Below are 22,314 nucleotides of genomic sequence, written 5' to 3' on the forward strand. Positions count from 1 at the left end.
TCCGAGCATTCCTCCCAACGTCTGACTTCACGCCATTGCAACAACATTCGTTGCCACTACCGGAGCCTTTTCCTCTTACATCCTCATCCCCAAAATCATCCATCTATCCCCACGGCGTTATCCACCGTGAGGCAAGGTCACCAGCCCTCCCAAGAGAGCCTGTCATCGGACATAGCGCAGCAGCCAAGGCCTCAATGACACAATGACCATTATCTCAAGTGCCGGACAAATGGTCGCCGATACCGCCGCCAAACCAACTTCTCCGCCAGAGGATAAGCCGTACCACTCAAAACGGCCTCACAAGAAGTCGAGGACGGGTTGTAGAAACTGTAAAACACGCAAGGTCAAGTGCGATGAGGCGCGTCCAACATGTCGCAACTGCGTGCTCCGCAAGGCCGAGTGTGTCTACCCCGGACCGTCCCACTCCCATGCCGATCACACCCCGGGATCGCCTTCATCTTCCTCTGGCTCAACCTCATCTCGCGCTCACACGCCGGGGCATAGTGGTGATGAAGACTTCAACGCGCTGGTCGTCAAGGAGCCCCTGTACCTCCCTTCCAACCACCACGATGCTACTGACATGAAATTGTTATGGTTCTACACCACAAATACCTTCACATCATTCGCTACCCAAGCGGGAAGAGTGAAGCGGATTGATGACATCTTAAGAGTCAAGATCCCTTCCCATGCGTTTGAGAGCCCATTTCTGATGGACTGTCTATTGGGTACTTCGGCCCTTCAGCTGCAGCACCTCAAACAAGATATCGCGCCGTCGCGCGCTCTCCGCTATCGGGCCCGCGCCTTCGAGGGTTACCGTAAAGCCGTCGAGGAGTTTAAGCCCGAGACGTTCCCTGCTCTCATTGCAACTTCACTACTCCTGACTGCCTTATCATCTCAAATGTTCCGTGAGGCCGGCACAAAGGAGCTCTATATCATCGACTGGATGATAGTCTGGCGCGGGATCGGTCTCATGATCGACATGGCCACGCCGCAGACCGTCTGGGACTCGGGCATGGCCGAGCTCTTCTTCCGGCCGCCCATCGACCTCGATAAGGCCGCTCTGCACATTCCCAACAACCTGCTTTTCATGATCTCCTCAATCCGTCCCGGGGACCCAGACTTCGAAGACGTGTCCACCTACTACGACACGCTCAAGTACCTCGGCTCGCTCTACTCGGAGCTGATCCACGGCTTCGGGCCCATCATGACCCTACGTGTCGTGACGTGGTTCACCTTCATCCCCAAGGGCTTCGTCGAGCTGGGTCGGCAGAAGAGGCCCCGCGCGCTAGTCATCCTGGCGCATTATCTAATGTTCATGAAAGCCGTCCAGAACTTGTGGTGGATCGACGGCATCGCCGATCGTGAGATCGCGGGAATCTCCAGCCACCTCGGAGAGACATGGTCCAACGAGCTCGCCGCGCCCCGCCTGGCCCTTCTCCTCAACGACCGTACAGACGTCGCGCGTCTGCTACTGAATGACCCAGAATGGCAGTCGCCCATCGACTTCTTCAGCGAACCCACGCGGGATCCGAGGGCGGAGGCGCTCACGTGGGTCGACGACAGCGGCAAACGGTCCAGGTCTATGCCCAAACACGTGGGCGCCTTGTACCCTTGCGACCCTGCTCCAAGGACGACACCCTGGGAGGATGAGGGTTTTCATCCCGACCCGTTGATACTTTCTGCACCGAACAGGGACTACGCCGGTGCGGTGTTGGGAACCATCGATTTGGGTATTCAGGATATGGACATGTCCAGGTAGCAACGTCTATTGCCTCTGGCGGGGTGGGAGAAGGGATACGCGGGGCGGCGTTTGGTAAAATACCCAGTTCAATACTTTTATGGCCTGCAGCGATTTACACCAAATTATCGACCAGAGAATAATCCGTAGTTTGGATAGAGATAAATTAGTCCAGTTACTTATGCTCAATGATACACAGTTCGTCAGTAGCTCTAAGGTAACTCACAGGAAAACCTGGCATCGAGAGGTACCAATCATCGACATGACATTGAAACTGAGGTAGCCATTCCATGTTATAAGCTGGTCCGAAAGAAGAAGCAGTAGCAGTGCTTACGTAGTCCAATGTAGCAAGAGAGAGCCCTCTCAACCGTTGCTGTAGCCCGCTAAAGCTATGTGGCTCTGACAACAGTTTCTTCGCAGCAGGCTAGTTCTGTCTCGGTATGCTGCCTATGCCACTTACATTCTTAATTCAAGCAACATTCACAGCTCAAGAGGTTAAAGAGTAACAGAAGACTTCATATTTAGAGAGCTAAGAAAGTAGTAACAGATTGGCCATAGTAAAAGAAAGAAGCTAGGAAATACAGAACTAAAGAAGAAAGGCATAGCCACACATTTTACGCCAGATTATCAGCAGTCTTGCTTTCCTCCAAGTTGAGTCTATACGCGCGAAACTTATGATTAGCTTCATGGTCCATCATGCTGTTTGAATACAATCTAGCATCGCACCCTGGCCAACGGCATTCAATCCTCACATCTCGCGGTCCTGGAACGTAAGCTGCAGCGTCTGGGTGCTCCTTATTTCTATGGTTAATAAGATCTTTCTCCCGAGCGTAGCCTTTGGCGCCAGTCTTGTTACAACCAGCAACGGTGCAAGGATACGGGGTGAAGTCGTGAACCGTCTTCATATGTTTTGTGTACTCGGCCTGTGTGTTGAAAGGTTTGTTTCGATTCTGTTCTTCCTCACTCATGTGTTTAAAAGACTCATCCTGGTGTGAGGAACAGCGAGGATGAGGACACACGGGCGGAACTTGGTACTTGCCGCGCCGAGAAGGGAGAATATCACCAATCTTTTCTTCCGCTTCGAACTTGTGGTATCCTCTAATATGCTGTAGTAGGTGGTCTCTTCTTCTGAATCCATTATTGCCGCGATGCCGTTTACAGAACTGGCAGGGGTACTTGGGCATGTCGTTTCCAAGAGAATCGAGGTGTCGGTTGAGGACGTCAAGTCGAGCGAACTTCTTGCCGCAAACACAAGCAAATGGGCTGTGCTGTGCCTCGTTGGCGTGTCTTTCGAGTCCCGCCTTGTAGGGAAAACTCTCCATACACTCTACGCAAGCAAACGGATGCTCGGTCTCTACCCGGCCGTGGTTCTGGAGGTGAGGCCTCCGGTGATGGGCATCCCGTTCGCCAATGGTCACGAATCTCTCGTCACAACCAGTCACTTTGCATCTGTATGCCTTGTGCCGAAATCCCCGGGCGTGCCATTCTAGGGCGAAACCATATATGACCTGCTCGCCACATTCTGCACACTTAGACTGCCGGTATGACGCTGCGGTGTTGGTAGACGGAGGAAGGGTTTGTGGTAAGGACGAAGCCGGGGAATCAGACAGTGCATAGGAATTGTAATCACTTTTTCCAATAGGCATTGGGAAGGAGACATTTCCAGTAAGAGGATTTCTGTACAGAATGAGCTATGGCAATAGCCAATCAGATATAAATGAGGCTGACTTACAAGTGGTCTGTGCCAGTTTCAAAAGACATGTCCCACGACCTGACACCCTTTTTGTTAGCAAGCGGTAAAAAAAAAAACTCTCACGATTCCGGGCCTTCTGCAGGGCTGAAAACGCCAACGCCGGCGTGGTTGACAGCATAGCCAATGGGGTCGAGCAGTTCTGCCCAACTCATGTCGGCCACGTTGACGGGATTGTCCAGCTCAGCAAGGAACTTGTCGAATTCGGTAGGGGTGAGGTTGTCAGACATGGTGGCGGAAGGTAAGGTGGTTGAGGTGCGTTGAAGCGGCGATGGAAAATCAGGCTGCGAGGAGCTGGATGCTGGGGGGAAAGTGACGATCGAGACGTAGAAGCTGTTGGTCTCGGGCAAGGAACGAGGAAGGGGACGCGCCATGCTTATCTCTTGGCCGGAGGGTTATGTCGCTGCTTTACCACTTCTCCCATGAGCATGTATAAAAGCTGGTTAAGGCGGCATATCTTGGCGTGTAACGTTGATGAGAGATGAGAGTCGTGATAGGCTATAGAGCCAAGCCGCCTTCCGCCCTATTTGTCTGGACGGTGAACTGACACCCTTTTTGTGTGCATTTCAAACGACACTATAGAAAAAGTAGCTGCAAGTGAACGAAAAAGGAACCGCCTGTCACGGTCTGGTCCCTATTGGTTGGCAATCTCTACTTTGGGTTGCTCTGGTTTCTGGGATTACCAGTTCACAGACACATGAGCGAGAAACCAGCGCTGGAAACACTACTATAATTACTCAAAAAAATACTTATGAATTTTCCATAATAATAGACCTTAAAACACGAGACCATTCGGACACTCGGGTGTCTGCTTGAGTACCTGCATGACCTCCTCGCCCCAAAGGGCCCAGCAGGAGCAGCACAAGCGCAAACCCCATTAACACCCGAGGTCTAACCTGAAGACCAACGCCCGTTTTTCAACCTCCAAAGCCCAAAAGTCCCTCTGCCTTCACATAGTAGACTGCCAACAAGAAGACCCTAAATGGCGTTTTTGGCGTAACAAGCCAAGGGCCCAAACTTGTTCTCCGTGGCATCCCACCACGTAGCTCCAACCATCGCCGGCTCGCAGCCCATGCTGACTTCAAATTTCCAGGAAAGCTTACCCCGCTCAGTCTCAGAGCACTCATAGTCATGTGGCCCCAGACCTGGAAAAATGGGAAAGACGATTCGGTTAGTGAACAAGGAGCAAGAACAAGAATGAAATTTGGGTTTGCACCAAAACTTACACATGAAAAACTGCCTGAGGTTTTCCCGGAGACTTCTGCAGACTTTGGAGACGTTGTCAACGTTCTCTGCGGTGATCTCGTAGGTCATCATGAAGACAAAGGGACTAGTCGGCGACACGAAGCAGGAAGTCCGCATTTTCTTCTCGTCGTCTCGACGGAGATTTTGACGCATGTCGAGATCTGCGTGACCAGTCGGACTCAGGGTCTTTTCGCTGGAGATGGTTGGTTCGGGGTTAGAGGTCGAGACGAGAGTGGCAGGCACGCCGTCCGGTCCAAATGGCTTCAACACGGGGGTTCCAAATGCTCCTGCAGCTAGGGCAAGGAGAGAGACTGTAGTGAACTTCATGTTTGCTGGATGTTGTGTTGCGAAGATGGTATCAGATGATTGTAGGTATGGTAGCTGTATCCTGAGTATCACCTTTGAGATGTGAATGAACAAGAAAGTAGATGATTTGCAAATCACATCGTCGACTTTATAATGTTTAACATTTTCTGGTGGACGTCTCCGTTGACCTAACGGAGTTTACTTGAGTCTTTGAGCCAAATTCCAGTTGAAGCTTAACCGTGGCCCAGCAGAATTTTGAAGGCTATGCTGTACAGATGCAACCCGGTTGACTAGCTGGGTCCCCAACGCAAGGGCAGCTATGAACAGAAGTATCCAACCCTGCAGGGTTCTTCTGTTTGTTGTGGATATTGACATGCGCGGTGTAAAACTGCTTTCAGGGAGAGCCAAGTTGAGAGCAGAACATTGAAAATGGGGCAAGTCGTTATTCTTGGGGTTTACATTGCCGACAGTATCACAGAGAGGACGAATAAAAATTTGGAACCGTGAGTAAGAATCGAATTCAATCAATCTAAAAGAGCCAATAAACGATACGTCATCAATAGCATTAAAAAACAAAACTCCAATAGAAACATGCAATGTCGTTTGCTTCCCTTTTCCGCGGAAGCCACTCATCCAACCGTGATATCTTTACCAACAATCTCGCAAGGAAAAACCCCAGCCATGTTAGCACACTATACAATCCACCTACTGCTCAAACAAACGGGCCCCGGGGTTGCCCAAGAGGACCTCAAATGTCTTCTCAATCTTGTCCAACAGCTCCTTGGCGTGTCCTGCCCACGACTCAAACGTCACAATCTCAATGGTCAACTTGTCTCCCTGGGGGAACGCCTGGATCTTCCACTCGCGCAAAGGCTCCTGGTGCGGGTAGATAGTCTCCATTCTGCTGCTCGCCGACGAGAAGCCGAGCGTCTCGACGTGCTCGACATCCTGGTGGACCACAGTGTCGAACCAGTCAACAGAGGCGGGCCAGTCAGTGCAAAGCTTCGCAATCTCCTTGAGGCCAATGCCCTCGTGGGCCGAGCTGGAGATGTGCTGCTCCTGCACAAGATTGAGCAGGTCAATCACCGTCCAGTCATCCTCAAACTTGACACGGACAGGCACGTATTGCCAGCAGGGGCCGACAACCATGTCGGCGTTGGGGAAATCGATGTTACGGCCGCTGACAACCTCGCCAAAGGTGACATCCCTGGTGTCGAGGAGACGGGCGAGGGTAAGAGCCCAGGCGGCAGTGGGAAGAGTCGCAATGGTCACGTCCTTGGAGCGCGACGAGATGTCAAAGGTTCTGTCGATGGCATAATGCTGTCTCTGGGTCACTGGGGTATCGGGCTTGAGGACGGAGACAGACGAGCCTTGGAGGAGCTCCTTCCAATAGTCGATGCTCTGAGGGATGTTGGACTTGACCACGTGGCTGACGAAGGAAGAGAAGGGAAGAGACTTGGGCACCGGCTTGCCCTCGTGCAGGGCGGAAAGCTGATGGAGCATCAGGGGCAGGCAGATCTCGTCATACTGCGCGTGAGAGACGCGGAAGATCAGGGCTGATTGGCCGTTGGTGCTGTGAACAAAGAACCACTTGACAAAGACGGAGCCGAGCGGCATCCGCGTCTGAACATCGAGGTTGCAAAGATGCTTGGTGAAGGTCTCGACATCACTGTCAATCTCGTACTCCTCCACGGGAGTCTTCACGTCTTCGAGAACAACGCTCACGCAGGTGCCATTGTGTTGGACGAACACTGACCGGAGCACCTCGTTCCGAGAAACCAATTCTTGGCAGCTTTGGAACAGACGTGGGCGGTCAACGTCGCTCTCAAAGTACATGGCCTCGTAACGTGCAGAGAATCTTGGGATCTCAATGGTTCCCTTGACAGCAACCTCTTGCAGCGGCCTTGCTGGGAAAGCATCCACAATCTTCCATGATTGGTCTGCCAGCAAGGGGCGTAGACTTTCAACCACGTCGGTGCCAGCGTTCTCTAGCAGCTCGAAAGGCACGATGGCCTTGGTCGATTCTTCAGAGTCTTGTGTAGGCTCTGAATCCTGGAGAACAGACGCCATGTCATATAACGTCCGCTTCGAGAAGACCTGATTGACGGTAAGGGTGAAACCAGCCAGGCGAGCTTCGGAGACGAGCTTCATAGCCCCTATTGAGTCACCACCCAGTCTGAAGAAGCTGTCGTTGAGGCCAATATCACTCTCGGCGAGCTTGAGCACGCGGCTCCAAAGAGTCCGCAGGCGTCTCTGCTTGGAAGATGTAGCAGAGATGCGCTTCGTGGGAGCCTTGGGGGCAGTGGTAGCCTTCTGAACCAGATCGCTCTTCTTGCCGGCATATTGAATGGTTCCATCCGGGTTGAACTTGGCAAGTCGATCCGTCTTGTAGAACCTAGCTCCATCTTTGCTCTCTGTCCAGGGGGCATGATCAAGCGTAGAAAGTGCCAGCTCAGCTTTGCTGACGATAACTAGCTCACCCACAACACCTGGGGGCGCGAGACGTCCAGCATCGCTGGAGTTGATAATCCATGCAGCCTCGGCTTCAGGGTATTCTGCCTGTACGTTTTTCAGGCTCTCAGTGCTCAAGCGAGACACCTCAGCCTGGTCCTCTTGCGTGAGGTACTTAACATCAGCAAGCGGCGTGTCGGTAAGCTGGCACATCTGTTGTGCCACTTGGGAGAATTGGGCCAGAGCCTTCTCCATCAAAGGCTTTCCAACGGTCTTGGAGTCGAAGCTGGCCATTACCAAGAATCCCTTGGGATCCGTAGAGCAGACAAGCATCAGAGCGTAGGTGTTGAACTTGAGAGCCTCCTGCGCAGCTTCCGCATCACCGGCAGGAACAAGTCGATTCGCAGGGTACTTGTTGAACTCCTCCTGATCGACGCCGTCGGCGCTAGGGTGAAGAACGATACCGGTGCGGAGCTCGCAAGCTTCAAGAGCGTCGGGACTCAGACGGCGGATGTGTTGAAGACCAGTGTGCTCGTAAGGGATTTGCTGGACGGTCTGGTCCTGGATGTCGTGCAGGAAGTCGCTGACGGTAGTTTCACCGTTGACTTGGACTCTGAAGGGGACAGTGGTAATCATCGGGCCCTCAATCTCATCGGCGCCCCTGATGGGAGCGTTGCGTCCAGTGAGCGTCTCGCCGAAGACGACATCGGATGATGCAGTGTAGTGAGACGCGACGTAGGCCCACGCACCGCGGATGACAGTGGCAACCGTAGTGTTGGAAGCAGGTCTGCCAGTCAAAGGAACGTAGACCTCGAGCAAAGAGTCAGCCTGAGTTTGATAACCAGGGTACGGCAGGGCGGGGAATTGAGTGCCTGTCGCGCCCTGAAGCTGATCGCGCCAGTAAGTTTCGGCAGCGGCTCGGTCCATGGTGTTGAGGTACTTGATGAAGTCTTTGAACTCGGCAGGACGCTGAACTCTCTGACCGTCGAAAGCCTTGTTGACCTTGTCGACGACCAAAGGCATGGACCAACCGTCATAGAGAGCGTGATGCATTGTCAGCACAAAGTGAACCTTGCCAGTCTCCTTCTCGGTGATGAGAGCGTAACGAACGAGGGGCTTGCCGAGGTCAGTGGCTTCGTCTCGGTCCTTGATAAGGTAGCTCTGCAGATCGTCGCCAATGTACCAGGGAATGTCCTCCTTTACGACAACTTGAGCGAGACCGCGACCAGGAACTTGGACAATTCTAGTGCGTAGGATAGGGCAGTCTGCAGCCGCGATGTCGAAGGCCTTACGAAGCTTTTCAGCAGTCTCCGCATCAGGAAGGTCAACGACTCTTTGGGCCACATAAGCCTCCTTGACCTTAGCTGAGAGGGCCATGAGTCCCTCCTGAAGAGGCGTGCAAGGGTAGATATCCTCGATCGTAGACTCGTCGATGCCGCACAGTTTGGCAGATTCGATGCGGGCCTCCTCAGGGGTCCACCCTTCCTCAAGCAGGGAGAAAGGTGCGATAGTAGCATCATCATCCTTGGAAGCCTTGGTTGCGTTCAGTGCCATTTCCTTGAGCGTGGGGAAGTTGAAAATGGTCGCGACAGTAAGGACAATGCCCTCCTCTCTGGCGGCAGCAACCAACTTCATGGCCTTGAGGGAGTCACCGCCGAGAGCGAAGAAGCTGTCATGGAGACCGATAGGGGCATCGCTGCCGAGAAGCTTGGCCCAGACCTGCTGCAAAGCCTTCTCCATCTCAGTCTCAGGCTCGCTCTTCTCAGTGGGGGCGACACGGAGACGTGCAACCTGCTCTCGTGTCATCGAGGCACCAAGCTCACGCAACTTCTTGCGATCGATCTTTCCGGAAACGAGAGACGGCATCTTACGAAGGGGAATGTAGGCAGAGGGGACCATATAGCGAGGGATTTCAGCTCCAAGGGCAACGTCGATCTCGGCGATGGCCTGGCTGAACTCGGGCGAGAAGACGGTGACATCGCCCTCGGTGTCTGGAGAATCGACGGGGTTTTGCTCGACGATAAAGGCGACAAGGGTAGGCTCGCTGCCGCCGGGCTTGATGACCTCTGCCACAATCTTGATACCCGAGGGCATCTTACCCCTGAGGTGGTGCTCTACCTCAGCCAGCTCGATTCTCTGGCCACGGAGCTTGACTTGCTGGTCCTTGCGGCCGACGAAGGCAATAGAACCGGTTCCATCAGGGTCGTAACGAACCAGGTCACCAGTCTTGTAAAGGCGGCCATGTCTACCCCGAGCGGGTCCGCCGCCGGCAACAAGCCAAGAGGGATCCTCGATGAAGACCTCGTCAGTCTTGGCTTTGTCGTTGAGGTATCCCAGTCCAACAACGGGGCCTTCAATAAGAAGCTCGCCCACAGCGCCAACAGGCATCAGACGCTCATGGTCATCGGGGTCAACGATCCAAGTGAGACCACCAACGCCCTTGCCGATGTTGGTAGAGGCCTTGACGTTGTTGTTGATGGTGCAGCCAACAGTGCATTCTGAGGGACCGTAGGCGATGATGACGCTCGTGGTCTTGCTCCATGTTGAAGCGTCGCCGGCGGATACGGCCTCACCTCCGAGACCAAGGACTTCAAGAGAAGGAATAATATCGGCATCCAGCACACGAGCGACGGAGGGGGTCATGTGTGCCATGTTGCACTTGCTATTACGGATAGCACCGCTGAGGTCATTCATGCGCTCCTCATCTGACGGGATACAGAGGCAGCCGCCAGCGGCATATGTGCAGAGCATGCAGTCGATGCTGACATCGAAAGCATATGATGCGAAATCAAAGCAGCGAGAATGCGCGCGGTATCCGACAGCGTCGCCACGAGGGACGGCACCACTGGTGAAGTTTTCATGGGAAATCATGACACCCTTAGGCTTTCCTGTGCTGCCGGAGGTGAACTGGATGTAGAGAGGAGATGAAGGAGGAACAAAAGGCAGCTCAGAGGCTAGCTCCAGGGAGTCGGATTTGATGACCTCTTCAGAAGCGATGATTACAGTTCCCTCGGGTGCAATACGACGTCCAAGCTCACTTTGAAGTTGCGACGTCACGACAATCGTTGCACCGGTCTGCTCAACGATGGTGCGGAGACGGGCCTCAGGCTGGCTAGGGTCGGTAAGCGCAAAGGCAGCGCCGGCCTTCATGACAGCCAAGAGAGCTACCGTTGTCCACCTTGACTTCTCAAAGCACATAGGCACTGTCGAGCCGACCTTGACCCCGCGGTGAACTAGATGACGCGCAAGGCGGGTAGAGAGTTGCTCTATCTCTCCGTAGGTGAAGTTTCCGTCCCAGGACTCGACCGCTGGCCTGTCGGGGCCGTTGGCGGCAACTTCTGAAATGATATCTTGAGTACATCTCTGAATATTCGGCGGAAGTTCGGCGTTCCATGTCCAGATCTGCTCAAGGTCTTTGGCGGTAGGTCCAACTGTGTCTCCAACGAGGCGTTCGGGCTTTTCCAAGATTGTAGTGAGGATCTCAACGAAGGCGTCGAGCTGGTAGATGGCATGACGGTAAGACAGGGCGGCCCGATTCCACTGAGCCTTGATCGCCATCTGGTTTTCAAGAATCGTCGCCTCGATCTGGTATGTCCACTGAAGCTACAGATCAGCATTGAAACGCGAAAGACTTGGGGGGTTATTGTTGCGGATTAGAGCTAGCAAGTCTACGTACGTCATGAGATCTCTTAGAGGGCGTCTTTTCAACGCCGCTTTGTGCAGGCGTCCCATTATTGAAGTAAATGACTGGGACCGTCTGCGCATCACCAATCTGCTCATTCACGTCGAGTTTCTTGATTGCCTGCAAAGCTTCGGCGACCGAGTTGCTGTTGTTGAATGGAGCTTCGCTAAGACTTAAGCTGTTGTGTGTGGTAGAGGACGGTTGCTGGTCATCCCCCGTTCTAAATCCCCAGTTGACACGGCTGAGACCGTCGTCGTTGTTGCGGTAGAGCACGAGCAGCCATGAGAGCAGAAGCTCAAGTGTGTAAGCGGCCACGCCGCTTTGTGCATCGTCGCGGGGCGTTATGGCAATGGACCTTGACGAGGATGGGTCAGTGGTGCCATTGATCAGGCCATTGAGGCCTTCTGTACGGTCAGTTTCTTGAAAGGCGGTGCCGCCGCCTTCGCCATCTCGCAAATGCATGGCTCGTCTTGTTTAGTTTCCGTAGATCGGAGGCGGGGGAGGGGCAACGAGCGTTATGAGGAAGGGCGAGATTGGACTTGCAGCATCTCACAAGCTGGCTAGAAAAGAACTTGAGCTGTAACAGTTTGGAGTTGATGTTTCTACTTTTCTGTGACGAGAACAATCGGCAGGGTGGGGAGCTACCCTTCTCGCGCGAAGTTCCTTCATGTGAACTACAAGAGGCTCTTATGTGCGTGCAATTCTGCAGCTCGTCGGGCCGCATCCTTGCATGCGTACAGGAGAGGTTACCAACTCTGCTGGATCAACGAACACCCCATGACCGGTACCGCGGCCGAGCTATGCCCCCCTCGAAAACCGAGCAGGTGAAAGGCGCAGACCAGGCCATTCATGTCTTGATGAAGGGCAGATGCGCGCCACAACGGCGTAAGGTCCCTAATCCATGAAGCTGTTCCGGGTGGGTAGGGTATGTACTGAGCTACACATGGCCGGCACGAACAAATGGACCTAACGATGCGGAACTATACCACCATGGTAGGTGATACCACTTTAGCGAGAGGACATCAGATGCGAATGAGTTGAGCACACCCTCGTAGTACCAATAGGGCAAGAGTTTCATGACGGGTCCCTTTGCACGAAGACGCCATCTCATCATACGTTGAAGGGGGAGGGGGGTGTGAAGAAGTCTGGACCAATGCTACCCTGCAGACAGGGACAGAAGAGGGAAGAGTACAGAGCGGTACCTGACCGGGGGTTTGAAGAACGGATCTGATTAGGAGCGCGCCAAGGGGCGTGTCCGCATGTGGGTCGGAGGCAAGGTCGGGGTCAGCGCCGTGCCTTGAAAGAAAATTTCTCTCGTCAATCAATACCTTGTGAGGTGCGCACAAAAGACACACCCGCTCGAATACACGGATCTGATAACTTTAACGGACTTCCATTGCCGGGGTGTGTGTGTGAGAGAGAGAGAGTGAGAGAGACACCAGAGTTGCCATTGCCTCATAGTTGTCTGGGCCGATGTGGGGGGACGGAGTTGCTCGTAGGGACACTAAGTAACGTAAAATACAACATGGACCCAGCGAGAAGCTGCTCAATGGGCCAGAAGTGTTTCAACAACCACAGCAACTTATTAAGCCGTGGGGAAGAGCCGTGTCTTGGATTGCGGCATTTCCTCGAGCCCCCTTCAAGGATTACACGTAATAGTAGGAAGTGCCGCGTCAACCATGAGTATTGGGCGAATCTAGGGCTCGGCAATTAAACCCGCTTCGAAGGGATTGCGGGACGGAAAGATCCAGTTTCTGAGGAAAAGTGTTTGAGCAGAGCGTCAGGCTAAATAGCCATACCACGCACAGTGATCGGAGAACGAGGTGGGATGCCGACCTTTTTGTTGCTGAGTCCGACGTATCACTTCGACGCATGAGATTTCTGTCGATGAGCATCGACCCTCCGTCTCAGAAAACAAGATTCAGACTCACTGCTTAGGAAAGCACGCTGCAGCCAGTACACTAAAGTTTAACCTAACCTCCTCGACGCCTTACCGACAGAAGCAATGGGACTTACCGTCTTACCCGCTTTAATTCCCGACATACCCAAAGTGTACGATGCGTACTTCGCGGCGTTCAAGGGGTCGGCGATACTCGATCTCCTATTCCCCTCAGGGATAGACGATGGTTTCCGCGAGGGCCACACAAAGCACACACTTAGCTACTGGCATACGAGCGGAACCCAGTACACGGTCAAGTGCGTCGACGCGGAGACTGGCGAGGTCGTGGGAATGGCCTTATGGGACGTTTTCCTCAAGGAGCGCACCCCTGAAGAGTACAAGAACCCCGGCGTCACCTGGCTCGAGGGTGAACAGAGAGAGAGGGCCGAGGAGTTGATCAACCCGATCTGTGACGCCAAAGCAAAGATTTGGGGTGGCAGGAGACATGTTTGTAAGTGGAACCCGTGTCTTTCCTTTCCTTCACAGCCCCAGTTTCTTCCTCGAGAGAATTTTCGGTGCCCCATTTTGCTCAACCTGCTAATGACACATGTTTTCCCCCCACGATGTAGACTGTCATGTTGTTGCAGTAAAGCCTGAGCACCAAAGACGTGGTGCTGGCGCACTTTTGACAAAATGGGGGCTTGACATGGCCGAGTTGGCGGGCTTGCCGGTTTACCTTGAGTCGTCAGAAGAAGGCTTCCCGCTTTACAAGCGGTTGGGTTTTGAGGTGCTGGACGAGAAGATTGTACACCGGGCTGGACTGGTGGGCACTGAGAAGGATGTTGAGGTTCCCTTGATGGTCAAGATGCCATCCTGTGCGAAAGGGCTGACTTTCAAGCAATGGCGGTCTCAAGGATACCCGCCGTTGAAGTAAGCAAGCGGCTTGGGTGCTTGGCTGGTAGCAATGTCGGTATGATAATACGTCGTTAGTGTGCCGAGCCACGATCAATCTGCAAGCCTGCAAGCCATTCTGCGAAGAAAAGGATCAAGTGCCTGGATTCTTTCCTTTCAAACCTTCGTGTTCTGTGCTTGTATATTACAGCGACATGGCATAGGCATACCCTTGCCTGCATGAAGGATAGGGTGCCCAGCCGACTGAATCGATGTGAGAAGGTAATGAATTCCAAAGTGGACTAAGGTCGGAACAGTGGGAGGGAGGGAGGGAGGGAGGGGGAGGGGGGTGTCCTCAGATGGCGTGAGAACGAGAACAAAAATACAAAGGTACTGGTACAGCCACCTGTCCCCTCTATGGAAGTGGACAGTAGTGGGTAAATGTGGACTATGCAACCTGACGTCTTGGGAAGAAGCGAGTTGATGTCGATCCATGGATTGGCGTGGAGTTTTGGGAAGGTCGCGGACGAAAACCGATTTCGGAGGGTGTGGAAGCGAGGGAGGTGAGGTAAAATATGGAAGGAGGGATGAACACCAAAGAGGGGCAACGCATGGTGGGGGGAGGAGAAGGAGAAGAAGAAAATTTTGCACAGAGAAACCGAAATGTTCCTTCCGTAATCTTATCTGATCCAAGATGTGATTGATTAGATCAAGTCCCGAACCTATCCGAATCGATGACAGGGGTGGGGTGGGACCATAACGCCAGAATATGGGGTCACACCTTTACTGACTGGTTGCACTTGGCCTGGTTACCAGGGGGGGGCCACGCAGGGGGCGGCGTCAAGGCGGCCATTTACCAATTTCATCCTACTTTCCATGCACGTACACATGTCATGGAATGTAGACGGACGACTTTCAAACGCACATCCTTGCCCAACTGTGCAGAGTACCATCAACTAACACGATAGATGGTCTCGATGGCTCATGGCCCATTACTCAACGCTACCGACCAGTAGTGCTAATGGCCAGTTTGGTCGCCCTACCTTGGCGCAAGCAGCTCCATAACGACTCGCAAAAGCCCCCCTCTGTACTCAACATGTACTCTCTGACGTGCGAAGCTGTTGCCGGTTCGGTTTAGGCCGAGCTGACTGCATGCATTGACTAAACGAACAAGTCTCGATTCCAAAGGCGCGCGAGTTCGCAGCCTCCCGCGTGGGGTGATGCTTTTTCTTGGGGACAGAGGCCGTAGAACCAGGAAAAGCCAAGCGCAGCCAGCCCAGTTCGGCGAAGTGGAGGACCCTCGCTCGCTTCTTGCTGGATCCAGATGATCCCCGAGGTCCGTTCCTCGGTACAGTGACGCAGATACAGGGCCCTGGACATGGATTGTCGACACACGCCAGTTATTTCTGCCATACGAACCCAAGCGGGCGGCAACACTGAAAGACGATCGCGAAGTCCCTCCTACTTTCCATAGACAAACCTAATCTGAAGGCGACGACGAACAACGACGACAAAATCTTGCTCTTGTAGAACCTTCAGCCGAGTATCCATCACCTACAACCGTCTTGCCATTGACACAATGGCCGTAGAACCGTCAACTACCCCCGTTTCAGAGCCTTTTGCTCCCACGCACAGACTGTCGATTCTTCACGGACCGCGAGACCCTCCTCTGGTCGACCTGAGCCTCGGCGAGCTTCTGGAGCTCCAGACATATCAGCATGGCACCAAAGAGTGTTTGGTGATTCCCTGGACCGGTGCAAGATGGACATACAATGAGCTCAACCAGCAGAGCTTGCTGCTCGCGCAGGCGCTTCTGAAGATGGGCATCAAGGCGGGAGACAGAGTGGGCGTGATGGCCGGTAACTGCGAGCAGTATGCATCCATCTTCTTCGCTGTGGCCAGAGTTGGTGCCATTCTTGTCATCCTGAACAACACATATACGCCTAGTGAGGCTATGTATGCTGTTCAATTCTCAGGTAGGTCTGGACAGGTGTGTGTTAGTAAAGTTTTTATGCTCACAGACACTTAGAATGCAAGATCCTCTTCACCACCAAGCAAATCGGCAGACTCGACAACCAGCCATTCTTGACTCAATTGGCCAATGAAGTGAACGCGCCCCAAGTCATCATGATCCGCGGTGACACCAGCGGTTACCAAACATACGATGAGCTCATCAAGTCGAGCTCACGGCAAAGCCCGAGGGAGCTGCACCTTGCCATGAGCAAGGTCGTTCCTCATCAAGTCTGCAACCTCCAGTTTACCAGCGGTACCACTGGCCGTCCCAAGGCTGCTATGCTTACCCATCAGTGAGATTCTGTGCTCCTAGACAAGACGAGAATGCCGCTAACATTTAACACAGCAATGTCGTCAACAACGCTCGCTTCATTGGCGACCGCATGAGGTTAACCCCCGATGACTGCCTCTGCTGCCCTCCTCCTCTGTTCCACTGCTTCGGTCTCGTTCTCGGCCTGCTCTCCGTCATCACCCATGGTGCCAAGATCGTCTACCCGGCGGAAACCTTCGATACACATGCTACCCTTAAGGCCATTCTCGAGGAGGACTGCACGGCGCTCCACGGCGTACCTGCCATGTTTGACTCTTTGTTCCAGGCAGCGCCAGACGATTTCAAGTCATCCAAGATCCGTACAGGTATCGTAGCTGGCGCTCCCGTGCCTCGTTATCTGATGGAACTCATGGTGAACCGCCTTGGCATGAAGGAGTTCACTAGCAGTTACGGTCTTACGGAGGCATCTCCCACCTGCTTCAACGCGTTCACCGACGACGCTCTGGGCAAGAGACTGACGACGGTTGGTACTCTGATGCCGCACGCCTCGGCCAAGATCGTCGACAGAGACGGCAATATCGTTCCCATGGGTGAACGCGGCGAGCTGTGCATGGCCGGTTACCAACTCCAGGCTGGATACTGGAACAACTCGGAGAAGACCAACGAGGTCATGGTCCGCGACTCTGCGGGCGTTTTGTGGTTGCACACTGGTGACGAGGCCGTCTTTGACGATGAGGGGTACTGCTCGATTACCGGCCGTTTCAAGGACATTATCATTCGAGGTTAGTTCAGACACTGATGCCAGCTCTGCTGCCGTATGGCCACATGCTAAATAACTGAACCAATTGTAGGTGGCGAGAATATTTACCCGCTCGAGATCGAGGAGCGTCTCATGGCCCATCCTTCCATCGCTCAGGCCATCGTCGTCGGTCTCAAGGACGAGCACTACGGCGAAGTTGTAGGCGCCTTCGTACGTCGCGCCGAGAACAGCGAGAAGCCGACGTTCCAAGAGCTCAAGGACTGGGTGCGTCAGCGTCTCGGCGGCCACAAGAGCCCTGCGCACATATTCTGGCTCGGCGAGGACGGTGTGCCTGGCAACGTGCCCCTAACGGGCAGCGGCAAGGTCCGCAAGTTCGAGATGGCCAAGGTCGGCGACGAGCTCCTCAAGAAGAGCAAGTTGTCCGCCAAGTTGTAATTTGTAAAGCGACTAGAGATGGAACGGGAGTGCATAGAGCGATACCATACAAAAATGCTTTTCTCTTTTTTCTTTTCTTTTTGGTGGCTTTCTTTTGGGCAAGACTTTGGATAAACGGAACGCCTGTTGTCAAATTTATCTCTCATAAAATCCGAACAGAGTTTTCTTATGCATCTGGATGGACCTTTGGAAAGCTTACTCTCCTTATGTGCAGATCTTCAGCTCCATGTGTATTGAAAGTTAAGACGGTCGCATCGGCCTTGACGCTCGAACGAGGCTTCATGGGGGAGTCCTGGCGACGTAAAAAAAAAATGCGGGGAATCCGCGGGCGAGCAGTGAGTCAACGGGGGGTGCTCCAGTGAGGCCAAAATAACCACCTTGTCAGCAGCTCGAAGGATTTGAGCCCGTCTGCACTCTCGTCTCGCAACCACGCAAACTAGAGTAAATCAGGCAGCTGGTTTCCATCAGTAGATTGTCAAAATCTCGCCACAACATCAATTTCCCTCCACGGTCTAACCTGGTCACGGGCAAATTGGGTTTGTAATTGTGGATTTGCCTATTTTGATACGTCTCCGAGAGAGAAAATGAGACGTCCTGTGTAAGTGCGTGCGACTCGCCCGAATCTACCGCCGGCGACCTCTAGTACTGCTGCAGCCAAACAGAGGGAGTGAGTCATCGCGCGTCTGCATTCATGAACGGTTGTAAAAGATTGGCAGACGAAAGATATAATTGAAGTCTGTTCCCGCGGCGTCCGTCATTGGGAACCTACAAGCAAGCAAGCAAGCTCTAAAGAGTGAATCTCACCCACTTTCAATTAGGTCACAACTAAACCAGTAAATTACAATGGCCCAAGAAACACCAGAAATCATCTTGTCCCTGGCGGCAGCATACCCCCACGACCCAAAACACCTTGACGCCATTCTCGTCCCCCAGCTAGCCCACCGTCTCCGCCTGACGACCTTGTGGTCCATTGCCCCGTCCTCCCGCGTGCTCGACATCGGATGCGGACAGGGCGACTCCGCTCTCGTCCTGTCCCACGCCGTGGCACCGGATGCCACCTCCACCCCCGGCTCCGGCTCCGGCTCCGGCCCCGCCGCTGAACCAGGCCATGTGACGGCGCTGGACCCCGCCCCAGGCGACTACGGCAGCCCGTACACGCTCGCCCAATCCCAATCGTACATCCTGAAATCGGAACGCTACGGCCCCAGAATCACCTTCCATCAGTCCGACGCCCCGTCCTATCTCGCCTCCCACCCCCTGGAGAGATTCGACTCCGCCACCCTTTGCCATTCGCTATGGTACTTCCCTTCCCGTGACGCCGTCGCGGGCCTCTTCGACAGCCTTTACTCCTCGGGCCGGATCGACAGGCTCTGTTTCGCCGAGTACTCCCTGAAAGCAACCTCGCCATCGCAGGTACCCCATGAGCTTGCCGTCGAGGCCCAGCGCCGCTTTCATAGCCTCCGCGAAGACCGCGGGTTCACGCTTAGCCAGTCCAACGTCCGTGGCGCCCTTGATCCGGAGGAGCTTATCCATCTGGCAGAAAAGGCCGGGTGGAAGCTCCATGAGAAGGGTGCCGTTGAAACCCCAGGGATGCTAGACGGGCAATGGGAAGTCGGGGCCGTACTGGCGCCCGATTGGGTCGAGGAGTTGACGAATGAGAAACTTGGACCAGAGGCGGAGGAGGAGTTGCTTGGATTTGTAGCTAAGATAAGAGCGGCTGCTGATGAACTGAGGCAGAAAGGAGATAAAATAGCGACGATGGACGCCACGTGGGTTGTCATGCAACGTTAGGTTGAGCAATTGATGAATAGAACAAAGCGATACTTCATTACATGTTAGTTATGATATACTCTAGGTCTTACTTGAGAGTTTGAAGTCCCGCTGTCCCATCTCACACCACCGTGCCCTCTTATCATTTACTTGAAGCTCTCGATTCTGATATCTTTCCATACAGCGGTTGCAACTATTGCCAAAACCAAAACAGAAGTAGCCACAGTCAGCATGACGCTTTGGGCGTCGCCGTAGGCACGAACAATAGAAATTTTTTGTACGGACCCCTCCGGGTACGATATCTGTGTTGTCAGGCTACCGTATATGCCGCTGAGGTAGTCATTGATACTATCTTTGGTACTGTTTCTGGCGTCACCCTTAGCATCAGCGACAAGATACTCCTTGAGTTTCGCAGAGAATACTCCTTGCCAGATGGCGGCGGCCACCGTCGAACCAACAGCACCGCCAAGGCTGGAAAACATGCTCTCGACAGCCAGAACTACGGCCACGTACTGGCGCTCAGTAAATCGATGCTCTACGGCGGCCATTACGGCAATCTGCTTGCAGACGGAGAGCGTCCCACCTGCCAAGGCAACTAGTACCTGGCACAAGATGATGTAGCCAATGTCAAAGTCCGGCCCAAGGTGGAGCATGAGACCGACGCCGGCGATCATTAGCGGTACGCCAAAGTAGAGAGCGAGCCACTTGAACCGGCCTGACCAGCGGACAATGGCGCCAACAACAAGGGACCAGAGGCAAGCGACGGTGCTGTAGATATTGGTTATGTAGCTCGCCTGGTTCAAGTCGAGGCCAATGACAACCTGTAAAAAGGAGGAAAAGTAGGCGCTCCAGGTGTAGTAACTGACGAGGAGGACGGCTGCGAGACAGCAGGCACCAAGAACTGTACGGTCGTTTAATAACTTCCAGGGGAGGAACTTAACTGGTGCCCAGAATATCTCCCATAGCGCGAATGCAACGACTAGTACACCGCCAATTACGATCAAAGCAATGATGGACGGCGACTGCAAGCCCTCGGGATGTTTGCTGTAAAGGTTGAATGGGAACAGGAACAGTGCAGAACCTGCGACGACGAGAACCACACCAACAATGTCAAACTCCACCAAGTAGAACTTTATGGCTTCCTAAGTTGTCCTCTGGCTATCGTTTTTGGAGACGAATCCTTGTCCTAAGGAAGCGTTATAATTGCGCCTGAAAAGCCAAAACAGCGGGAAATTAATGATAGGAGTGACAACGGCGAATATGCCGAAGCCCCAGGCAAATCCAATGCCAGCGAGTATTCTTGTGGCAATATGGCCACCCAGCCAGGTGGTTATGATGTATGGAGACGAGGCAAACGCAAATATCAGGGCTCGATTTCTGAGGGCAGAGGTGTCGGTAATGAATACGCTCATGGTATAGGTTAGTCCGTTATAGCTGGGACCGTATTAGAAATGGGATGGCGTAGGACCAGTTAGGCGTAGACTTACCCAACCCAGTAAAGGACCTGAGCGGTAGCATACATCTCAACGTTTTTGCAAGCTGCCATTATGACCAAGCCGATGGTCAGGAGCGCCACGCAGAGCGCAAACCCGTGAGGACGGCCCCAGATGTCAAGTAGCTTGGCAAGGGGCAATTTGACTAGGCCTCCAATTAGACTGCTTATGACAGTGATAGTCGCCGTTAATGAGTGCTGCTGAAAACTGCTGGTAATATAAGGTGTGAGATTGCCAGCAATACCCTGTTGCATAGTGTTGATGAAGTAGATGCACCAAACCATGGCATAGGCCAGGATAAGTGCCTTTTTAGACCAGCTCTCTGTAGCAACTTCCTCCTTTTCGAGCTCATTGGCCATTCTGAGTCGCAAAGAGTGACGATGATGCGTGACAACAGCGAGGGTTGACAGGTACCGCGAGAATAAAGATACGGCGAGGATGGGCGAGATGGGCAAAGACTGAGGCGATGGCGATGATGGAAGATGGAGGAAACAACAGAAAACAAAAATGCATTCTACCAAATGTATGAGAAAGGATGCTTTAGGCTGGTTCTTACCTTTTTTTCTTTTTTGGTGGTCGAGTTTCGCAATGGTTCCTGCTGCACCAATTCCTCAATCTTGGATAGTATTTTCGTCATAAGGAGATATGCTATATAACGGCTAGCTTCTACCTACCAAGACTCACTAAAAGTAACTAAGTATCAGTCAATGCCTTCTTGGGCATTTCTGTGCTCATTGGAGATAAGACAGAGTTGGCCTTGACTATTTGTAGATTTGTAGTGTACTAGACCAGTACTATTCCTGTGATGTCCATCTATGGATGTAATGAGACGACGGCGCAAACTCCTAGGCAATCACAACTGCAACATCTAAGCGGATGGATGCAAAGAGATTAGGGAACATAACGTGATAAGCTAATGGGAATGCCCTCTTCTTTGTAGCAGCTAAGATCTGATAAGCTCCGTTAAAATCATTGATGAAGAGTAGCTCTACTACTAGGCTTGGGCCATTATTCTTCTTTCCCCCATCCTTCGTGCTCCAAAATGCATATCAGTAGCAAGCAAGGCAGGTACCAGGCCGCAGCTACAAGTTATCAATCTCAGCAGTTCCAAGGCCGATAGTGGGCAATCACAGTGGAGCTTCAGGTACCCCGTCAACCCGTGTGGAAAGAAGCATCGGGACAAATTGTCCGTTATGGGTGCTCTACCGACATGCTTAGTGCAGGCTCGTTGTTGGAGAAAGGCTACTAGTATACAGCTTCCAAGTTCAAGTTGGATATGGGCGGCACAGCAGAGTCAGTGCCAGGCGCCGGTTGACGGCCGGCAGATGAGACTTGGCAGACGGGGAGATCCGAGAGGGATTCAATGACTTGGTGAGAGATGGATGCTCCGAAGAGCGGACGAAGCCTGAAAGCTTGTCGGTCGGGAAACAGTGACAGCCAGCCACCCTGTCTCAGAGCTGTGCTGTGCCGCTGTGCGAAGACTTGCTTTTCGTCCCACTCCTTTGAGAAGGGTGGAGAGAAAGCAGAATCGTGTACCCTGAATCTGTTGATCTCAAGAGGGTCCTCTCTCTGCCAGGGATTTGACAAAACAGGACTCTTCGTCCGAATATGAGCCCACAAGGGTTGGGCC

The 22,314-nt window shown here is 53.2% G+C and overlaps 9 protein-coding genes across 9 annotated transcripts; 4 read left to right on the forward strand and 5 right to left on the reverse strand.

Annotated features, from left to right (window-relative positions):
• Positions 1-202: 202 nt before the first annotated feature.
• Positions 203-1,759, forward strand: CTRU02_203434 (C6 zinc finger domain protein; the record flags this gene model as incomplete). Its single annotated transcript, XM_036724058.1, has 1 exon — positions 203-1,759. One exon carries the CDS (start codon positions 203-205, stop codon positions 1,757-1,759), a length of 1,557 nt encoding a protein of 518 aa, XP_036584172.1.
• Positions 1,760-2,352: 593 nt separating this feature from the next.
• CTRU02_203435 (CROL alpha) lies at positions 2,353-3,384 on the reverse strand (the record flags this gene model as incomplete). The annotated part of the gene is made up of 1 exon (XM_036724059.1): positions 2,353-3,384. One exon carries the CDS (start codon positions 3,382-3,384, stop codon positions 2,353-2,355), a length of 1,032 nt encoding a protein of 343 aa, XP_036584173.1.
• Positions 3,385-3,550: 166 nt separating this feature from the next.
• CTRU02_203436 (CROL alpha) lies at positions 3,551-3,862 on the reverse strand (the record flags this gene model as incomplete). The annotated part of the gene is made up of 1 exon (XM_036724060.1): positions 3,551-3,862. The coding sequence occupies one exon, from the start codon at positions 3,860-3,862 to the stop codon at positions 3,551-3,553; it is 312 nt and encodes a 103-aa protein (XP_036584174.1).
• A 604-nt stretch (positions 3,863-4,466) lies between these two features.
• On the reverse strand, positions 4,467-5,060 carry CTRU02_203437 (uncharacterized protein; the record flags this gene model as incomplete). Its single annotated transcript, XM_036724061.1, has 2 exons — positions 4,467-4,633; positions 4,715-5,060. 2 exons carry the CDS (start codon positions 5,058-5,060, stop codon positions 4,467-4,469), a joined length of 513 nt encoding a protein of 170 aa, XP_036584175.1.
• A 684-nt stretch (positions 5,061-5,744) lies between these two features.
• On the reverse strand, positions 5,745-11,634 carry CTRU02_203438 (peptide synthetase; the record flags this gene model as incomplete). The annotated part of the gene is made up of 2 exons (XM_036724062.1): positions 5,745-11,087; positions 11,167-11,634. The coding sequence occupies 2 exons, from the start codon at positions 11,632-11,634 to the stop codon at positions 5,745-5,747; spliced, it is 5,811 nt and encodes a 1,936-aa protein (XP_036584176.1).
• A 1,543-nt stretch (positions 11,635-13,177) lies between these two features.
• CTRU02_203439 (GNAT family protein) lies at positions 13,178-13,985 on the forward strand (the record flags this gene model as incomplete). The annotated part of the gene is made up of 2 exons (XM_036724063.1): positions 13,178-13,562; positions 13,681-13,985. The coding sequence occupies 2 exons, from the start codon at positions 13,178-13,180 to the stop codon at positions 13,983-13,985; spliced, it is 690 nt and encodes a 229-aa protein (XP_036584177.1).
• Positions 13,986-15,521: 1,536 nt separating this feature from the next.
• Positions 15,522-17,421, forward strand: CTRU02_203440 (acyl-CoA synthetase YngI; the record flags this gene model as incomplete). The annotated part of the gene is made up of 4 exons (XM_036724064.1): positions 15,522-15,918; positions 15,972-16,248; positions 16,302-17,008; positions 17,078-17,421. The coding sequence occupies 4 exons, from the start codon at positions 15,522-15,524 to the stop codon at positions 17,419-17,421; spliced, it is 1,725 nt and encodes a 574-aa protein (XP_036584178.1).
• Positions 17,422-18,264: 843 nt separating this feature from the next.
• Positions 18,265-19,212, forward strand: CTRU02_203441 (putative SAM dependent methyltransferase; the record flags this gene model as incomplete). Its single annotated transcript, XM_036724065.1, has 1 exon — positions 18,265-19,212. The coding sequence occupies one exon, from the start codon at positions 18,265-18,267 to the stop codon at positions 19,210-19,212; it is 948 nt and encodes a 315-aa protein (XP_036584179.1).
• Positions 19,213-19,337: 125 nt separating this feature from the next.
• Positions 19,338-21,043, reverse strand: CTRU02_203442 (siderophore iron transporter mirB; the record flags this gene model as incomplete). Its single annotated transcript, XM_036724066.1, has 3 exons — positions 19,338-20,333; positions 20,442-20,625; positions 20,679-21,043. 3 exons carry the CDS (start codon positions 21,041-21,043, stop codon positions 19,338-19,340), a joined length of 1,545 nt encoding a protein of 514 aa, XP_036584180.1.
• Between the last annotated feature and the right edge of the window lie 1,271 nt (positions 21,044-22,314).

Source organism: Colletotrichum truncatum (assembly GCF_014235925.2).
Source record: "Colletotrichum truncatum strain CMES1059 chromosome Unknown Contig_0002, whole genome shotgun sequence".
Taxonomy (NCBI): Eukaryota; Fungi; Ascomycota; class Sordariomycetes; order Glomerellales; family Glomerellaceae; genus Colletotrichum; species Colletotrichum truncatum.